The sequence below is a fragment of the Aethalodelphis obliquidens genome, unplaced genomic scaffold (genome assembly GCF_003676395.1).
Source record: "Aethalodelphis obliquidens isolate GAN/ISIS:26980383/991018 unplaced genomic scaffold, ASM367639v1 scaffold72, whole genome shotgun sequence".
Lineage (NCBI taxonomy): Eukaryota > Metazoa > Chordata > Mammalia > Artiodactyla > Delphinidae > Aethalodelphis > Aethalodelphis obliquidens.
Window position 1 is genome coordinate 8,838,022 of NW_020838016.1, and position 17,922 is coordinate 8,855,943.

The window sequence follows — 17,922 nt, forward strand, 5'->3', positions numbered from 1 at the left end:
AGGCATTACTCAGAGATGTGTTCAGTCCCCTCTCTTTATATCCAGCTCTAGGCAACCATGATCTGATTTCTCTCCTTATAGTTTTTGTCTTTTCCAAAATGTCATATGAACCGATCTATATAATATATAGTCTCTTGTGTCTTTTACTAAGCATGCTTTTGAGATTCATCCACATTATGTATCAGGAGTTCATCCTTTTTTAGGTATTATTTTCTTTGTTTCTTGCCATAACTTGGTAGATACTGTTGTCCTCGTTTTACAGATGATAAAACGAAGCACAGATTGGTTAAATAAGCCCAGGTTCGTACAGGGAGAGTAGAGCCTGGATTTGAACTCTGGCAGTTTGATTTTTTTTTTTTTTAATTTTGAGATAATCATAGATTTGCAAGAAATTGCAAAGTGCAGAGAGGTCCTGTGTACTCTTCACTTAGTTTCCTTCAGTGGTTACATCTTACATAACTATAACTACAGTATAAAAACCAGAAAATTGACATTGTATAGTGACAGGGTATCATTTTATCACATGTGTAGATTTGTGTAACCACCACCACTATCAAGATACAAAACTATTTTATCACTGTAAATATTTCCCTCATGCTACCCCTTTATAGTCACACCCACTCCTTCCCCACCCCCATCCCTAATCTTTTGCAACCTCTAATCTGTCTCCGTATCTAAAATTTTGTCATTTCAAAAATCCTGTGTAAATGGACTCTTAATAGTTTGTGACTTTCTGAGACTGGCTTTTTTCCACTCAGATCCAGCCAGTTGTGCACAAGTTTCTTAAAGATTGAATATAGTTGTGTCACTTTTTAAAATCTATTTTGCCAATTTCTGTCTTTTATTTAGTGAATTTATACATTTACTTATAATTATGGATATGTTAGGCTTAAATCCACCATTTTATTTTTTGTTTTCTGTCCCCTCTATTTTCTTTTTCCTGTGAGTTACTTGAACATTGTTTAGGATTACATTTTGATTTATCTATAGTGTTTTTTTAATCTATAGTGTATCTCTTTGTATAGTGTTTTTAGTGGTTGCTTTAGGTATTACATTGTACATGTGTAACTTATAGTCTACTGGTGTTGACATTTTAGCGGTTAGAATAAAATGTAGAAACCTTACCTTTTAATCCTCCACCATTTGTAATATAATTGTATTAAGTATTTCCTGTGCAACAGTGAAAACCACATCAAAGTGTTATAATTTTTCTTTCAGTTATTAACACAATTTAGAAAAGAAGAGAATTCTAGTCTATTGTATTTACTCATATTTTTGCTCTTTCCATATTCTTTCCTTCCTGTCATTTCAGGATCCCTTCTTTTATCACTGTCTTTATGTTTAGAGAATTTCCTCTTACCATTTTTTTTAGGATAGGCCTACTGGTGACACATTCTTTTAGTTTTTCTTCATCTGAAAATGTCTTGATTTTTTTCTTGATTCCTGAAGGATATTTTCACTGGATATAGAATTCTTGGTTGATAGTTCTTTTTTTTTTCAGCACATGAAAAATGTACCACTTCCTCTGGCCTTCATGATTTTTTTTTTTTTTTTTTTTTTTTGGCGGTACGCGGGCCTCTCACTGTTGTGGCCTCTCCCATTGCAGAGCACAGGCTCTGGACGCTCAGGCTCAGTGGCCATGGCTCACAGGCCTAGCCACTCCGCAGCATGTGGGATCTTCCCGGACTGGGGCACGAACCCGTGTCCCCTGCATCGGCACGCAGACTCTCAACCACTGCGCCACCAGGGAAGCCCAAGTCTCCATGATTTTTGATGAGAAATCCACTATCATTCAAAGTGTTTTTCCTATGCAGGTTTTCCTATGTTTCTCTCTGGATGCTTTCAGGATTTTTTCCTTTGTCTTTAGTTTTCTAAGTTTTAGTTTGACTATAGATTTGTTTGGGTTTATCGTGTTTGATTTTGGCTCAGCTTGAATCTATATGCTTATGTCTTTTGCCATATTGGGAAACTTTTAGCCATTATTTCTTGTTAAATTTATCAGCCCTGCCAGCTTTCTCTCCTCTCCTTTTGAGACTCCAGTGGCATGAATGTTAGATATGTTATTGTCCCACACATCCCTGAGGCTCTGCCCTTTTTTTTCTGGTCTATTTTCCCTCCGTTGTTCATATTGGGTTATTTCTGTTGTTCTGTCTTTAAAAGCTCACTGGTTTTTTCCTCTGTCCTCTCCATTCTACTGTTAAACTCAACTATTGAATTATTTTTATGTTGGTTATTTATTTTTAAGTCCTAAAATTTCCATTTGGTTCTTCTTTATATTTTTATTTCCTTGGTGAGACTTACTGTTTTTTTGCTGAAACTTTCTAGTTTTTCATTTATTTCAAACATGTTCAAAATTGCTCATTGAATCATTTTTATGGTGGCTGCTTTCACCTTTTTGTCAGATAAGTCCAACGTCCATGTTATCTCAGCCTTGTCATCTGCCAGTTGTCTTTTCTCATTTAAGTTGGAGATTGTCTGGTTTTTCATATGTTGAATGGTTTTCAGTTCTATCCTGGACATTTTGGGTATTATATAATGAGACTCTAGGTCTTGTTTAAATCTTCTCTTTTAGCCAGGCTCCTCTGACCCTCTGCTGGTGGGGGAAGAGGAGTCCCAGTTTCATTACTGTCAGGTAGAGGTAGAAGTCCAGGTTCCTGACTCAACCGCTCCTGATAACCCTGGGGGAAGAATGAGAAGTGTTCCTTGTTACTGCTGAACGAAAGTCATGGTTCACGCTCCCCTTAATTCCTTCCTGTTACCACTTTGGCGGGATAGGGAGGAGTACCTTACTGCTGCTCCACGTGGCCTCCACTGACACCCTGGTCGGGAGGAGTTAGTTACCCCTAGAAAGTGGTGAAAGTCTTACCTTCCCACTCAGCATTCCCTGACACCACCCTGGCATGGAGGGAGAGGAGTGCCTCGTTGGTGCTGGCTGGTGATGGAAATCCAGGCTCCTCATGTGGTCTCTACTGACTCCATGGGAAGAAGGGGCTCATTACAACCTGTCAGAGGTAGAAGTCTAGGCTCTCCCCTCAACTTCTGGCCTTTGTTGATGGGGGTGAGGGTGGATCCACAGTGTTTCTCACGGTGTTTGATTGGAGTAGATGGTTATTGCCTAAAAATGGTTTCTATCTTGCTAAGCTGCCCAGTTCCTGGTCCTTTGGCTAGAGAAAGCTGGCTTTTCTTAGGGCATTTTGTTGTCTGCTCCCATTGGTGGGTGTTTCTGGATTGGTAGCTTCTCTAGCACTCAGTCTGGGATATATAAAGTGTAAGAAAGCCCAGGGAATTCACTGCTGGGTTCCAATTTCCTTGGGTCCCCAGATCTCTAATTGGCTTGCCTTCTTCTCTTCACCTTTCTGTTTCTTATGTTTGTTTAACATCTAGGGTTTTTAGCAGTGCTTAATGGGAAGAAGGAGGTATGCATGTACTCATCTTGTCCTAGAACTGGAAACCAGTCCATTTCTTTTTACTTACAAATAGTGTTCCTTTGTATGGAATTTGTTTACCCATTCACCAGTTGATGGATATTTGAATTGTTTCCCATCTGAGGCTATTATAAAGAAAACTGCTGTAAATGTTCACAGACAGGTCTGTATGTGGACATACGCTGATCTGCATTCTTTTCTTGCTTCTCTTTTTCACTTAAGCCTCCACTGTCCATATTCACTGTCCATACAGCAACAGAACTCCAGTAGTAGTTTTGTGGAACTTATTGCTGATTTCTCAACTTTAGAGGTATTTGAAGTTTGTGGTATTTTTGTTTTTTCAGTAATGCTCAAGGCGTGGTTTTATGTATTGTTTTCTTTGTGCTCCTTGCTGAACTACAGTTTTGGGGAGCAGTGTGTGGAAAGGTTCATATCCCAGCAGTTGCTATTATTCTCCAGACCTGGAAGCTCCCCACTGTAGCATTTCCTGAACTTCAGTAAGACCTCCATCCACTAATCTCTACCACATTCTTACCTGCTCCTATTTTTACTTTCTTCTAGGTCTTTTTCTATGATCTGTTGCCATAGTCATTTTCTTACAGTTTCCCTGAACTCCCCTGATCTTCTCTTCCTTTTATATTTATATCCCTTTTATATGAATGAACTCAACTTCTTCTGTGTTCAGTCTGCACCTGAATATTGCTGGAGAAAATCACACAGAAAGACTAATTTTACTTTAAATTCATGATCACAAACCTCACTTGGATACTTACAACTATCATGGAGTTTTACTGTGCTTCTCTAATACACCTATGAGATTCTCCATCACTACAGACTGCAAATTGGTCACATCTTCCTGAATCCAAATCTGCAAACCTGTATTGGCCTCCATCTTTTTGTCCTTATGTTTTAGTCGATGAGGTGCTCCTTTTCTTGTTGGGAGTGAATTCTTCCATCTGAACTCTGGATTCTTTCTCTTTCCCCTACAAAGGACTTTGCTCCTTCAGTTATCCCTTCTTCTGTTTCATCAGCTTTACTTGCTCTTTTGGATTGTTCTCACCAGCATGTAAACATGTTCTAGGATCTTCCATTCTAAAAGACATGCCTTCCCAGACCTCATCTCCAGCCCCCTCTCCCAGCTACCATCCCCATTTCTCTGTTCTCCTTTGAATGCAGACTTTTCAAAGTAAGATTGTCTAATAGATGTGTGTGTGTGTGTGTGTGTGTGTGTGTGTGTGTGTACGTGTATACACTAGCTCTGAGTGTTCACTGAGAAGGCCTGCAAACAGTGTCATCCCAGTAGCAATGAGCATACTTAGCACCCATATCTTGATTTCTAAATACCATTCTCTAGTCAGCACTAGGCACTAGATCTTTTTGTGATGATGAAAATGTTTATGTCTTAACTGTCCAATATGGTGGCCACTAGCTTTGTGTGGCTTATTGAAAACTTGAAATATGACTAGTGCAACTAAAGAGCTAAATTTTAAATTTTGTCTAATTTTAATTAATTATAATTTAAATAGCTAAATGTGGCCAATGGCTACAGTAATAGAACTGCTCCAATAAAAAGAACGTGGAGGAGTTTTGTTTTGTTTTGTTTTGTCTTTTTAGCAGTGACTAGTTTCTGGGTTTGGGCAGAGAAAAATACAAGATGAGCCCACAGAATCTATGGAATCAGAAAGTACGGAATTGCTCAGAAAATAATGAGGGCATGTGGAAAGGATGTTGAAGTCAACTTGAAAGAGCTCCAAATAACCAAATCTGGGACAATTTGATCATCAAAATAAATAATGATAATAATGGATTAAAACCTGTAGAATAAAATAAATATCCATGAGCCAATGCTGATGTAACAATTAAGTAAATACATGGGAGAGAAAGGACTGCTTTTCCTTATTGATGAATATAGGACAAGTGATGGAAATAGAAACATCACTATTAGCAAACACTACAATAATAATTAGTGCAGGGACGAATCATCTAGAGATGCTAAGTGAGCATAAGTGTAATGACAAACAGCATATATGCATAGTCTCAAAGAATAACCCTATAAGATGTCTGATAAGTACCATCTTAACTGAGTGATCAAAGTTAATGTCACTGATAATGAGACATTCAGTACCTCCTGTTAATTTGCATTGAGAAGGATATCAAGACACATAACCTCAATGTAATCGTGAACAGACATCAGACAAGTTAAATTTAAGGAATATTCTACAAAATAACTGGCCAGTACTGGCAAGATCATGGGACAAAGCAGGAAAAGTAAGGAACTGTTTTAGGATGGAGGGGACTAAGGAGACATGACAGCTAAATACAACTTGTTATTATTAACTAACATCGTATCAATGTTAGTTTCCTGCTTCTGTAATTCTACTCTGATTACACAAAATGTTAACATTGGGTGATGGGTATACAGGAACTCTGCATATTATTTAACAACTTTTTGGAAGTCAGAAATTATTGCAAAATAAAACGTTTTTAAAAAATTGTGTACACCTTATGCATTCAACCCAGGTCTTTTTTCTAACTCCAGACTTACATGTCAGCCTACCTTCGATGTCTCACAGCATTGCAAATTTAACACATTTAAAGCTGCAGTATTGATTCTTGTATCTGTCCAGCTCCTCCCCATAGCTCAAGGCAGAAATATGGGAGTCACTTAAAATCTTTTCTCCTCTCTGTCCCCCAAGATTGGATCTATTTCTTACTGATTCTATAAAAATTTTTCTTGAATTTTCTAATTTTTCATAATACTTTCTGACATCTCCTTATTTCAAACCACCAGTCATTTCTTACCTTGACTATTTCAATAATCTTTTAGCTGGTCTTCCAGTCTGCAATCCATTCTCTTTATAAGCAGCCCAGAGCAGTCTTCTGAAACATAAACTAGATCATGGCAGTCCCCTGCTTAAGCACTTAGTGATTTTTGCAGTGCTTTTAGAATAAAATCCAATCTCCTTACCGTGGCCCATAAGAACCAGTGACCCGGCCTGCCTCTTTGATTTCATTTTGTGGCGTGCTTCCTCTTCATATGCTTGCTGGCCTTCTCTCACTTCTTCAAATGTGACATTACTCTTCCAGCTCAGAGATGTACATTTGCCTTTCCTTTTGCCTGGAATGCCGTTATGCCCATTCTTCTTCTAACTGGTTCATTCTTGTCCTTTAAGTTTCAACTTAAATATCACTTACTCTAAAATAGGGTACCCTGTTCTTTTTCTTCCATAGCACTTGCCACTATTTCTAATTATTATTATTTTTGATTTATTGATTGTTATCTCTTTCTTCAGGTAGACTCTGTGCTCCATGAGTGCAGGGGCCATGTTTGTCTTTTTTCACCTCATGGCTCCAGCATCTGGCACTTAATAGGCACTAAATAAATTTTAAAACAATTAAATGACGAAAGGTAACACTGTCTTCTTAAAGGATGAAGAGAAAGTAGCTTGCCTAGAAAAAGTGAGGTGTGTTTTTTTTTCCCCAGAAGGAAAGAATAGTATAGGCAAAAATATGGAGGCGAGAAACAGCATGGTGTTGTGTGTGTGTGTGTATAATTAAAAGCAGTTTGATGTTGCCTAATATATGAACCTTGAGTCAAAGATTGGTCAGAAATTGGTAAATAGGCTGGAGCTAGATCTTAAGAGCCGCTTATGTACCATCTGACCTTATAAAACTTACATGAGCTTATGGAACTATTGGAAGATTGTAGACAATAGAGTATGGACAAATTTGCATTTTAGAAAGATCAGATTTGTGACAGCAGTAAGTATAGAAAGGTGAATTTGAAGGGTGTTAGGGTGATCCAAGTCAGAGGTGATGGCTTCTGTGCCAGAGCAACAGTTGCAGATGTGAGAAAAGAGGCCAGATGAAGTAATATTTAAAGAGTAGAATCACTGAAACTTACTGATTGATTAGATATAGAAAGTGAGGAGGAAGGAGAATTTAAGTGTGGCTGTAGATTTCTAGATTGTGTTGCTTGGTGGTGGTGGTATACACAATGAAGAGAAAATACGGGAAGAGAAGCTGCTTTAATAAGAGATGGTAATGAGTTGAGTTTTAGCTGCTCTTGAACATCTAGGTAGGGATTTCCATCAGGCATTTAGATATAAAAATCTTTAACTCTGTGGTGAGATCTCATATAGAAATGTATGGTTGATGGTAGTTGTGGCCATAAGAATAGATGTGATAGAAGTAGGCTTAAGGGAGGTTATGTAGCATAAAGAGAGCAGTTGACTGAGAGCAAATCCAGCAGTAGACGTAGAAAAACATGTGAGGAAAACATGAAGGAGACAGATAGGTGACATGAGGGAAGTTAGGAGAGTGAGGGTCAAGGAAACCAAGAGAGAAGAGCGTTTCAAGGAGAGAGTGATCAGGAATATTGCATGCAGCTAAGAAGTCCAGTGAGAGGATGACACTCAGGGGACCTTAATGAGGAGACTGTCCATAGAATGACAAATGCAGAAAAAACTGGGTTTCAGTAGGGTGAGGAGTGAGTGGGGTGGTCAAGAAATTTGGAGAAAAAAACAGAAAAATTAGATAGGTACAGAGTGACTTGAAGTCCAGGCAGTGATCTTTATATTAGAGAAACAGGCTGAGGGAAAGAACCTGAGGAGAGAAACTTGAGACAAATTGAATATATGGTTGTTGCTACTATATGGAAATTTAAAAAATTGTTTTGTATCCTGTAACCTTCTTACATTCACTTATTAGTTCTACTAGCTTTTGAAAAATAGATTCCATTGAATTTGTACATAGACAATTGTGTCCTCTATGAATAGAGTTTTACTTCTTCCTTTTCAGTCTGGATACCTTTTATTTCTGCTTCTTACCTTATTGTACTGGCCAGAACCTCCAGTACCAGAGTAGAAGTTGTGAGAGCAGACATCCTTGTCTTATTCCTTATCTTAGGGGGAAAACCTTCAGTTTTTTTACCAGTAAGTACAATGTTAGCCATCCTTCATCAGGTTGAGAAAGTTCCCTTTTGTTCCTAGTTTGCTGAGAATTTTTATCAGGGATGGATATTCAAACGATCTTATGCTTTTTTTATTTTCATCTGTTAATATGGTGAATCTTGTTGATTGATTTTTGTATGTTAAGCCAGCGTCCACTTGGTCATGTTGTGTTAACATTGTCATGTATTGCTGGCTTTGATTTGCTGAAATTTTGTTAAGGATTTTTGCATCTCTGTTCATGAAGGATATTGGTCTGTACTTTTCTTTTCTTGTAATGTCTTTGTCTGGTTTTGGAATCAGGATATTAATGGTCTCTTTGAATGAATTGGGAAGTATTTTCTCCTCTTCGATTTTCTGAGTTTCTATAGAATTGATGTAATTTATTTTTTATATGATTAATATATGAATTCACAAGTGAAGCCATCTGGGCCTGGAATGTTTTTGTTTTGTTTTGTTTTTTGTTGGAAAGGTTTTTAACCAGGAATTCAGTTTCTTTAATAGATACATAATTATTCAAAAAAAATTTTTTTTTCAGTAATTTTGGTAGTTTGTATCTTTCAGGGAATTTGACCATTTAATCTGAGTTGTACAATTCTTTGTATAAAGTTGTTCAGTTATTCCTTTTTATCCCTTTAACATGTGTAGACTTCATGCTGATATCCTAATGTTGGTAATTTGTGTCTTCACTCTTTTTTTTCCTTATCAGTGTAGCTAGAGGTTTATCAATTTTAATGACCTTCTTAAAGAAATGGCTTTTGATTTTATTGTTTTTATATATTTTCTGTTTTCTCTTTTATTGATTTTCACTCTTATTATTTCTGTTTATTTTGGGTTTAACTTGCTCTTCTTTTTAAAGTTTCTTTTGATTGAAGCTGAGGTCAGTGATTGGAAATCTTTCTTTCCTTAGTGCTATCCATTTTCATCTAAGTACTACTTTAGCCGGATCCCACAAATTTTGATATACTGAGTTTTCATTTTCATTCATTTAAAAATACTTTATAATTTTTCTTTTATTTTTTGACCCATGGGATTATTTAGAGGTAAGTTAATTTTGTTTCCAAATATTTGAGGATTTTCCAGATACCTTTTTGTTGCTGATTTCTCATTTAATTCCACTGTTGTCAACATATTTTGTATGATCTGAATATTTTAAAGTTTACCAAAACTTATTTTTTGTCCCCAAAATATAGTTTATATTGGTACATGTTTTGTGTGCATTTGAAGAGTGTTTTCTGCTTTTGGTAGATACACTGTTTTTTATAAATGTTAATTATGTTAGGTTGGTTGACAGTATTGTTTAAACTTTCATTCTTAATTGCTTTATTGGGTGTTGAAATCGCCAACTATTTGTGGATTTGTCAGTTTCTCCCTGCAGTTCTATCAGTTTTTGCTTCATTTGTTTTACAGCTATAATAGGGACTTAACATTTAGGATTTTTATGTCTGCTTGATAAATTGAACTCATTATTATAAAATAACCCTCTTTATTCTAATATTGGTAATATTCTTTGTTGCAAAATCTGCTTTGATATTAATATAGCCACTCTGGCTGCCTGGCTGGCTGGTTTACTTGCCTTCTTCCTTTTTTTCATGTTTCTTAATTTAATATTACAAGATTTTAAATCTAACTTTGATTTTATACTGGTATCTCTTTCCTCTAACATTGAAAATCTTAATCCCTAACTTTACATAAATACTTAACATAATTATTTATTTACATTATCTTCGAAGATATAGACAATAGATTCAAAATAATAATACCAGTATTACCACTGATAATTAGGTTACTGAATGAAGTTTCAGAGGTCTTACTGCTGTTTGTTCTAAGAATATAGAATATATCACTAAGGATATAGAATCAAATACTGTGCTCTAGTCCTTTGAACTAATTCCCTTTTTTTTTAGTGGTTTCTCAGGTTTGTTTTTGTTTACTTTGTAAGGGTTATTTCTTGAGTTTAATCTCACTTTTGAAATATAAAAGTTGACTATGTTGCCAAACTCAAAACTATATAAAGGTATCTTCGAACAAGTCCATTCCCAGTCCTCTACCCTACTAATTCCTATATTTAAAAGTTTTGGCCTTTCTTTCCAGTATTTTTACAAGTATAAGCAAATAAATATATGCACATGTATAAATAAAAATTAGAATATATTCATGTTTCTCATTCCATTCTTACACAGAGTAAAGAGTTCTGTAACTTCCTCTTTTTTCAGTTAAGAATATATCCTGAAGATCACTCCATAGCAGAGTAATTAGGGAACAGAGATTTACCTCATTCTTTTTGACAACTACATAGAATTCCATCCTATAGATACTATCATTCATTCAGCTAGACCCTTGCTAATGGACATTTGGTTTGTCATTACCCATTAAATCAGCTTTCTTTTAATTAGTATTAGTATGGTTTATATTTTTCCACTTTCTTTACTTTTAACTTAATTTTATCTTATATTTAAAGGAGTTTTAAAGTCAGTGTATAATTTTTTTTGTCCAATCTGAAAATCTCTCCTTTTTAATTGGCATGCTTAGGCCATTTACATAACTATGTGATGTGTCTGTTACTCTGTCTTCATGTTTACTAATCTTTTCTTCTGCCGTATCTAATCTTCTGTTAATGCCACTCAGTGTTTTTCATGTCAAACCTTGTACAGTTTCAAAATTTAATGTCTTCTGTGTCTCTACCAAACATATGAAATATAGTTATAATAACTTTTTTTATGTCCTTGTCTACTAATTCTATCAACTGTGTCATCTCTGGATCTGTTACTATTGATTTGTTTTTCTTTTTGATCATGTGTTGTATTTTCTTGATTCTTTGTGTTCCTGGTTATTTTCTATTGGATGCTAGATATTGTGAAGTTGCTGGATATTTTTGTATTCCTATGAATATACTTGAAGACTTAGTTACTTGGAAATAGTTTGGTTCATTTGTGGTTTGCTTATAAGCTTTGTTAGATGGAACAAGAGTGGCCTTTAGTCTGGGGCTAATATTTTCCCACTACTGAGGCAGCACCCATAATTACCAGCTTTTTACTGTGGCCCTTGGGATCTCTTGCTAGTCATTTGTGGGCTTCTGGAATTGTTCCCTCTGCTCTTTTCTAATGGTTCTTTCCCCAGCCTCAGATAGTTTCCTCACATGTATATGTTTATCAGCACTCAGCTGGAGACTCCGGGTATGGGTGGGTCGGGGGGCCAGTTCTTTTGTAGCTCTCTGGAGGTTTCTTTCTTTCTGTGCAGCTTTCTTTCCTCCAGTACTCTGCCCTGGGAACTCTAGTCACTTTGGCCTTCCCCAGCTGACAGCCCTTTCTTTCTTCTCAGGGAGACCATCTAACAGTAGGCTAGGACAGTTAGAGGGCTCACTTTGTTTATTCCCCCCATCAGAGGTCACTGTCCTGAGCTGCTGATACTACCCATTTTTTTTTTTAAGTGTTTGAGGTGGGAGGATAAATCTGTTCCCTGTTACTCCCTGTACTATGTACTCCTGTATGTAGAAGTTAGTATTTGTCTTCTAGTTTAAAAAAAAAAAAAATCCAAGGAAAACAATCAGATCATTCTGTATTATAAACAAGTTTGGACTAAACTTATTTTCCTTTGTAATTCCTAAAAAATGTGTCAATATCAAATACATTATGTGTCACATATAAATAAAATACAAGATAATTTAGCATACTAAGGTTATTTTAACATTCGTTTTCTGCGTATCCATGGTTTATGATGTGAAATTGCTTGATTTACCAACTAGAAGAATAGTTGTATCCTAGGTAATTAGGAAAATTATTTCATAACGTACGTAGCAAATAAAATAATATGTATTTAATAATACTACTTGTGTGTTAGAAAACCCAATTTTTATACTTAGATTTAAAAATTAAGAGTACTTCTGATTTTTTTTATAGACTCACACTTTTGGACTGTGGGTATTGCTTTTTTGGTTTGTGGGTATTCTTATAGAAGTGTTTGTATACTGAACAGCATTTTTCTCTTTTTTTAAAATAAATTTATTTATTTAATTTATTCATTATTTTTTGCTGCGTTGGGTCTTCATTGCTGTTCATGGGCTTTCTCTAGTTGCAGCGAGCGGGGGCTACTCTTCATTGCGGTGAGTGGGCTTCTCATTGCAGTGGCTTCTCTTGTTGAAGAGCATGGGCTCTAGGCGCGTGGGCTTCAGTAGTTGCAGCACGCAGGCTCAGTAGTTGTGGCCCGCGGGCTTAGTTGCTCCGCGGCATGTGGGATCTTCCTGGACCAGGGCTCACACCCGTGTCCCCTGCATTGGCAGGCAGGTTCTTAACCACTGTGCCACCAGGGAAGTCCCCATTATTCTCATTTTTTTAAAATTTTATTTTAAAACATATATTTATTTGTTTGTTTGTTTTTGGCTGTGTTGTGTCTTTGTTGCTGCGCGTGGGCTTTCTCTAGTTGCGGCGAGTGGGGGCTACTCTTCGTTGCAGTGCACGGGCTTCTCATTGCGTTGGCTTCTCTTGTTGCGGAGCACGGGCTCTAGGTGCGTGGGCTTGAGCAGTTGTGGCACGCGGGCTTGAGTAGTTGTGGCACGCGGGCTCAGTAGTTGTGGTTCGTGGGCTCTAGAGCGCAGGCTCAGTAGTTGTGGCGCACAGGCTTAGTTGCTCTGCGGCATCTTCCCGGACCAGGGCTCGATCCCGTGTCCCCGGCGCTGGCAGGCGGATTTTTAGCCACTGTGCAACCAGGGAAGTCCTCTCAGTGTTTTTATACCTCATAAAACTGTAGTGAATTTTTATGATTAAGATTTTACATAATTAGTGTTTACATGAGATAAATTTGGTATTAGAAGGAAAGTAATACACTATATTCAGGCACAGTGGGACTGTAGGAGGACTTAAATTTTAGAAATGGGGTTAAGAAAGTAGAAGTTGAGTCTCGGCCCACTTCTTACAAGTTGTATTACCTCTTTAGCCTTATTTTGTTACTTTCTCACGTAAGCTTTTTGAACCTTACTTTCTTCTTTAAAAATGCATGATGATACCCTTCTTAAAGGCAGTTGTGAGAGTTTGATGCATTTTGTGAAAATAAATAGTAAACTGCACATACTATATCAAAATGGGTATCATTTTGAGGTTTCGCCTGAGAAGTGTAAATTTCAAACAGTATGTACAGTGGGAAAATTTGACTGTACCCAGGCCTGACATCAATAATCAGAATTGTTATCTTGGCCTGTACTTTCTTCGGTTAGTTTCAGAAATTTTTTAAATTTGATTTTTAATACCCAATTTAATAGAAATGAGTCATATTATCATTTCTTTCTTTACTCGGCAGCACACCATTTGCTCCTCACCCACGTATATGATCTGTGGGTTGTGGAGAGAAATTAGGATGTTGCTCAATAGCCCACATCTTTCAACAAAGAATACTTTTCACTAACACTCATGAGTTTCTTGTAGGCACTGGGAAATGTACACCCTTAGCTGCTAAACTAAATTCGTGAACTCAATAAAGAGAAAATTTGAGGAGCAGGTCATTAAGTCAGATTCTGTGTTCTCTGTAAATACCAATGACTGTTGTCATGGAGTGGATGAGATGACCTTGGTTTTTATGGTCTAAAACTTTTTCTACAGAATGATGCAGGAGCTGTTACTGAGAGTCAGAATAAGAGGCTGCAGAACTGTATGTGGCTTGCCCTTTATTTATGAATCAGATTTTAAGTGGAAACCACAGTTGTTTCCTTGTTTCTCATTCATGCTTTAGCAGAGGATATGATGCCACAGATTTGACTTGGTTTGTAGTGTCTCCTTTAAGGTTCACACAGCTTTCTTTTCCTTTTTAGAAGCCACAGTAGTTTTAATGTTATTATCAAACCACAGCGTGTACCTTGTTGGATAGACCTTGTGTATATCCAAATATTATTTGGTAGTCTCAGTACTGACTGTGGTGGTTTAGTCCTATTTGGAAATACAGCAAAAGTAAATAAATGCATATGTACATATGTTTGGGTAGGTGGTATATAGGCATACAACTTCAGACATGTGGAAAACAATTTTAACCCTTTGAATGTATTAATTCGTATTTAAAGATAATGTTTTAGGTTGTTTAACTTGAATATAAATGTTTTATGTTGTTTAACTTGAATATAATAACGTTAATTTTTCTTTATTCTTCCTTAGTGTCAAGGCATGCCATGGGTTGCCTCTCATAAATGGACAAAGCTGTGACCCTTATGCAACAGTTTCTCTTGTGGGCCCTTCTAGGTAATGCTTATTGAATTAGTATCAGATTTTTAAGTTTTAAAGTTTAACAATTACAAAATTAAAGTTCTAAGAGAACTTGCTAAATAGCTATTTATGACACAAAGTAACGAATGCTTTGAAAGAAAAATCTTCAGTTAGTTCTATTATTCACTTGCAAACAACCAACTCCTATTTTTATAAAAGAAAATGAGTGCCATTTCAAATCTGCCAGACTCTTAGGCTATGGGAAGCAACCTGTGTTTTATAGTAGTTAAAATGTACTTTAAAACATAAACCTGACCTTCATTCATCATCAGCCTTCCTAGTTTCAAATGTCTTAGATCTTATTGCAGGTAGAATCCTGTTTTAATAAATGCTAGTTCAAAATAGCAAAGGAATTTCTATATTTTTATCTGGAAAACAACTCAGGACTAAAAATACCTTTTTTCTCATGGCATCTGTGCTGTACAGAGAGAATTCCAAGCTGTAGACAAACTGCTGAAGTACCAGAACATGGTGAAGTGCACTGTATCATTGATGTTAATTACTTACGATAATTTATGGAAAATCTATCACACTTTGTAGTATTTTCTGTTTTATAATTTCATTATGGTTTCTTTCAGAGCCTGACTAGTCTGAAATTTGTCTACAACTTGAAGGTTTAGAGTCAGGAAACAAAGAGCATACTATTCCCTCTACACAAGCACATGTATATACACATAGACATGCACTTCTTCTTCCCAACCCCAAGCTATGTATTCTTATTTTTTAGAAAATCACCAGTAAGTCACTTTGAAAAATGTATTTGTCCCTATGTATGTAAAGCACCATGCCTGGTACTTATTGGGTTCTCAAACAATAGTATCCTATTATTATTATAGATGGTTTTATATTTAAAAATATAAACCTGACCTGTTTGCTAAAAGCAGATACTCAATCCTATAACATTCATACTATCAGAGGGATTGAGTTTTGTGTGTTAAAAATGTTTAATCTAGTTGAGCTGTTTTTGGTTTTGGTTTTTGTTTATAATCAATACCTGATAGATCCTTTAGTGTAATTGCTTAGTAATGTACAGATAGAAATTATTTGGCTTGTGAATTTGTTTTAAAAAGTCACTGTTGGTTTTGATATTGTACTGTCATTTGGAGGATGTTACCATTGGCGGAGGCTGGGGAAAGGTTACATGGGACTTCCCTGTACATTTCTTTGCAACCTCCTCTCAATCTGTAATTATTTCAAAATTAAAAGTTTTTTTTAAAAAGCCACATTGTGGCTGAAGCCCAAGAAGTAAACTAAGAATGCTTTTCGTGTTCCTCTGGTAGTTTTCAGCATAGATAAAGGTACTCTGAATCTCATTGTCTTCCTTCTACCATTTATTTCGAGTTGCTTGTATAATCGAATGTGTTATTAAAAACCCCTGAAGTAAGCTTGGCAGTCAATCTAGTATAGCCATAGAATAATATAATCTTGGCATATATCAGATATACAAAATTTGTGTGTTCTTTGATTTGAAGTTTTAGAGACACCTCAGTTTTTTTCCCCCAAGTAATATTTAAAGCTACTGCCTTCCCCGAGTCATCTTAACAGTTAAACAGAAAGAGGTCAGGCTCCCTGGTTGGAAATAGCATGTTTTATAATTGTGTACTATTAAGTTCTACAAGGTAAAACTCTACCACATTGGAACAGGAATGACCAAAAGAAGACAAAAGTAAAGAAGAAAACAAGCAATCCGCAGTTTAATGAAATCTTTTATTTTGAGGTAACATTTTGTTTTATTTAAATGTTAACATTGAATATTGAATGCTGATTTACTTCTTTTTTTCAAATTCTGGCCATAGTCATAATTTTATTAACTAATGCAACTAAGCATTTCTAAGCAGTAGAACCACAGTGTAACACAGTAGAGGCCCAGTGCATAAAACAAATAACGGCAGAGCTGTGATTGATTTGAAGATGGGGAAGTCTAGGACCACACCTACTCTTCAGTCATCCTCAATATCACAACCCCCTTCACACAGAACCCTACCTTATCCAGCCCCTGACCTAACATGCAGTGGCCCCAGGACTCTTCTGCAGAATATTATTTGAAAACCACTAGTTAAATAAGTACGATATCACTTGGTAGATCTGGGTTCTGGTCCCAGTTGAGTTTGAACAAATCACTACATGGGAGACTCAAATTTCTTATCTTGTGAAAGGATAATTTTGTAAGAGAAAACAGTAGCATCCCTACCTAACTCAGCGTTTTTAGGAGGTTCAAATGTGAAAATGCTTCAAGACTATATTATATGATTAAGGCCTTATTATTAAGTTCTTTTTAGCTAAATCACTCTGTGGACACATGCTTATTTTCTTAGAGAACTTCAGCTGCCTTGAAGTTGCCCAAAATACAGTGCTTTGGAGTTCTCTACTGTGGAGCATTTGTTAAATAAATGCTTTTTCATATTATTAGAAACTATAGGAAAAAAACAAAAATAATCAAACTGTATTCTAAAAGATTGTGTTCTACCCATAGAACATGTTGCAGTTGAGATTACCATGTAAGGAAGATTTGAAAAAAAGAGTTACATTTTGTGCTTTTCCTTCTTTTTGTGTGTGTTTTTCTTGATGTTTCAAAGTGAAAAGAGCGAGGGCACATCTAGCCATGCCTGCTTACTGTACTTTAATAAGGGAACACAGTTGAAGAAATGCCAAGATTGAAGTAGGAGGAATTGTGGGGGGTGGAGGCAAGGAAGAAAGAAAACAAAAGAAAGTGCACCAGTGTGAGACGCCCCATTTCCCGGCTCAGGACTTGCTCAGTTCAGTTGTTCTGTACTTACAAATGGCTGTTACATCTAGCCTGGAGAAAACCAAGAAGGGGCGACTTGCAGCAGCAAGCAGATGGTCCTTTGACAGTCAAGACCTGACCTCTTTGCTATATGCAAGCATACATATTAGGCCTTGAACCATTCATTCAAAGGGCCCTTTGTTGAGTTGATTATAAAGATAAAAGTCCAATCTCTGTGCTCTAGTGAGAGCAGGAGACCCAAAGCGTACATGTGTGTGCATACACTCAGCAGTAAAATGCAGTAGTAGATACTGGGTAGCTCTGCTCTTAAGTGAGTTAAGCCAGAGGAAAGAGTATTAGAGAAGGAACATTTTGAGCAGAGACATAGAGACAGAAAAGCAGAAAGTTATGTCCAAAGAGTAGCAAGTAGTGATTTGACTAAAAGGGAATAATGGGAACTAAGCTTAAAAAGATAAGAGTAGGACCAACTAATGAAAGGCCTTGAGAGCCAGGCTGAAGTGCTGTGTTAGCCATTGAATGTTTTTGAACCTGGAAGTAATGAGTAATGCACTGTTTTG

At 36.4% G+C, this 17,922-nt stretch overlaps 1 protein-coding gene across 3 annotated transcripts in view; it reads left to right on the forward strand.

The window, feature by feature from the left end:
• The window catches only part of RASA2 (RAS p21 protein activator 2), a 116,922-nt gene that overhangs the window by 48,815 nt on the left and 50,185 nt on the right, over nucleotides 1-17,922 (forward strand). For all 3 annotated transcript variants that reach the window (XM_027091750.1, XM_027091751.1, XM_027091753.1), the window contains 2 exons: nucleotides 14,512-14,595; nucleotides 16,264-16,336. In XM_027091750.1, the coding sequence (XP_026947551.1) occupies nucleotides 14,512-14,595; nucleotides 16,264-16,336 (157 nt within the window). The remainder of the gene's footprint in view (nucleotides 1-14,511; nucleotides 14,596-16,263; nucleotides 16,337-17,922) is intronic.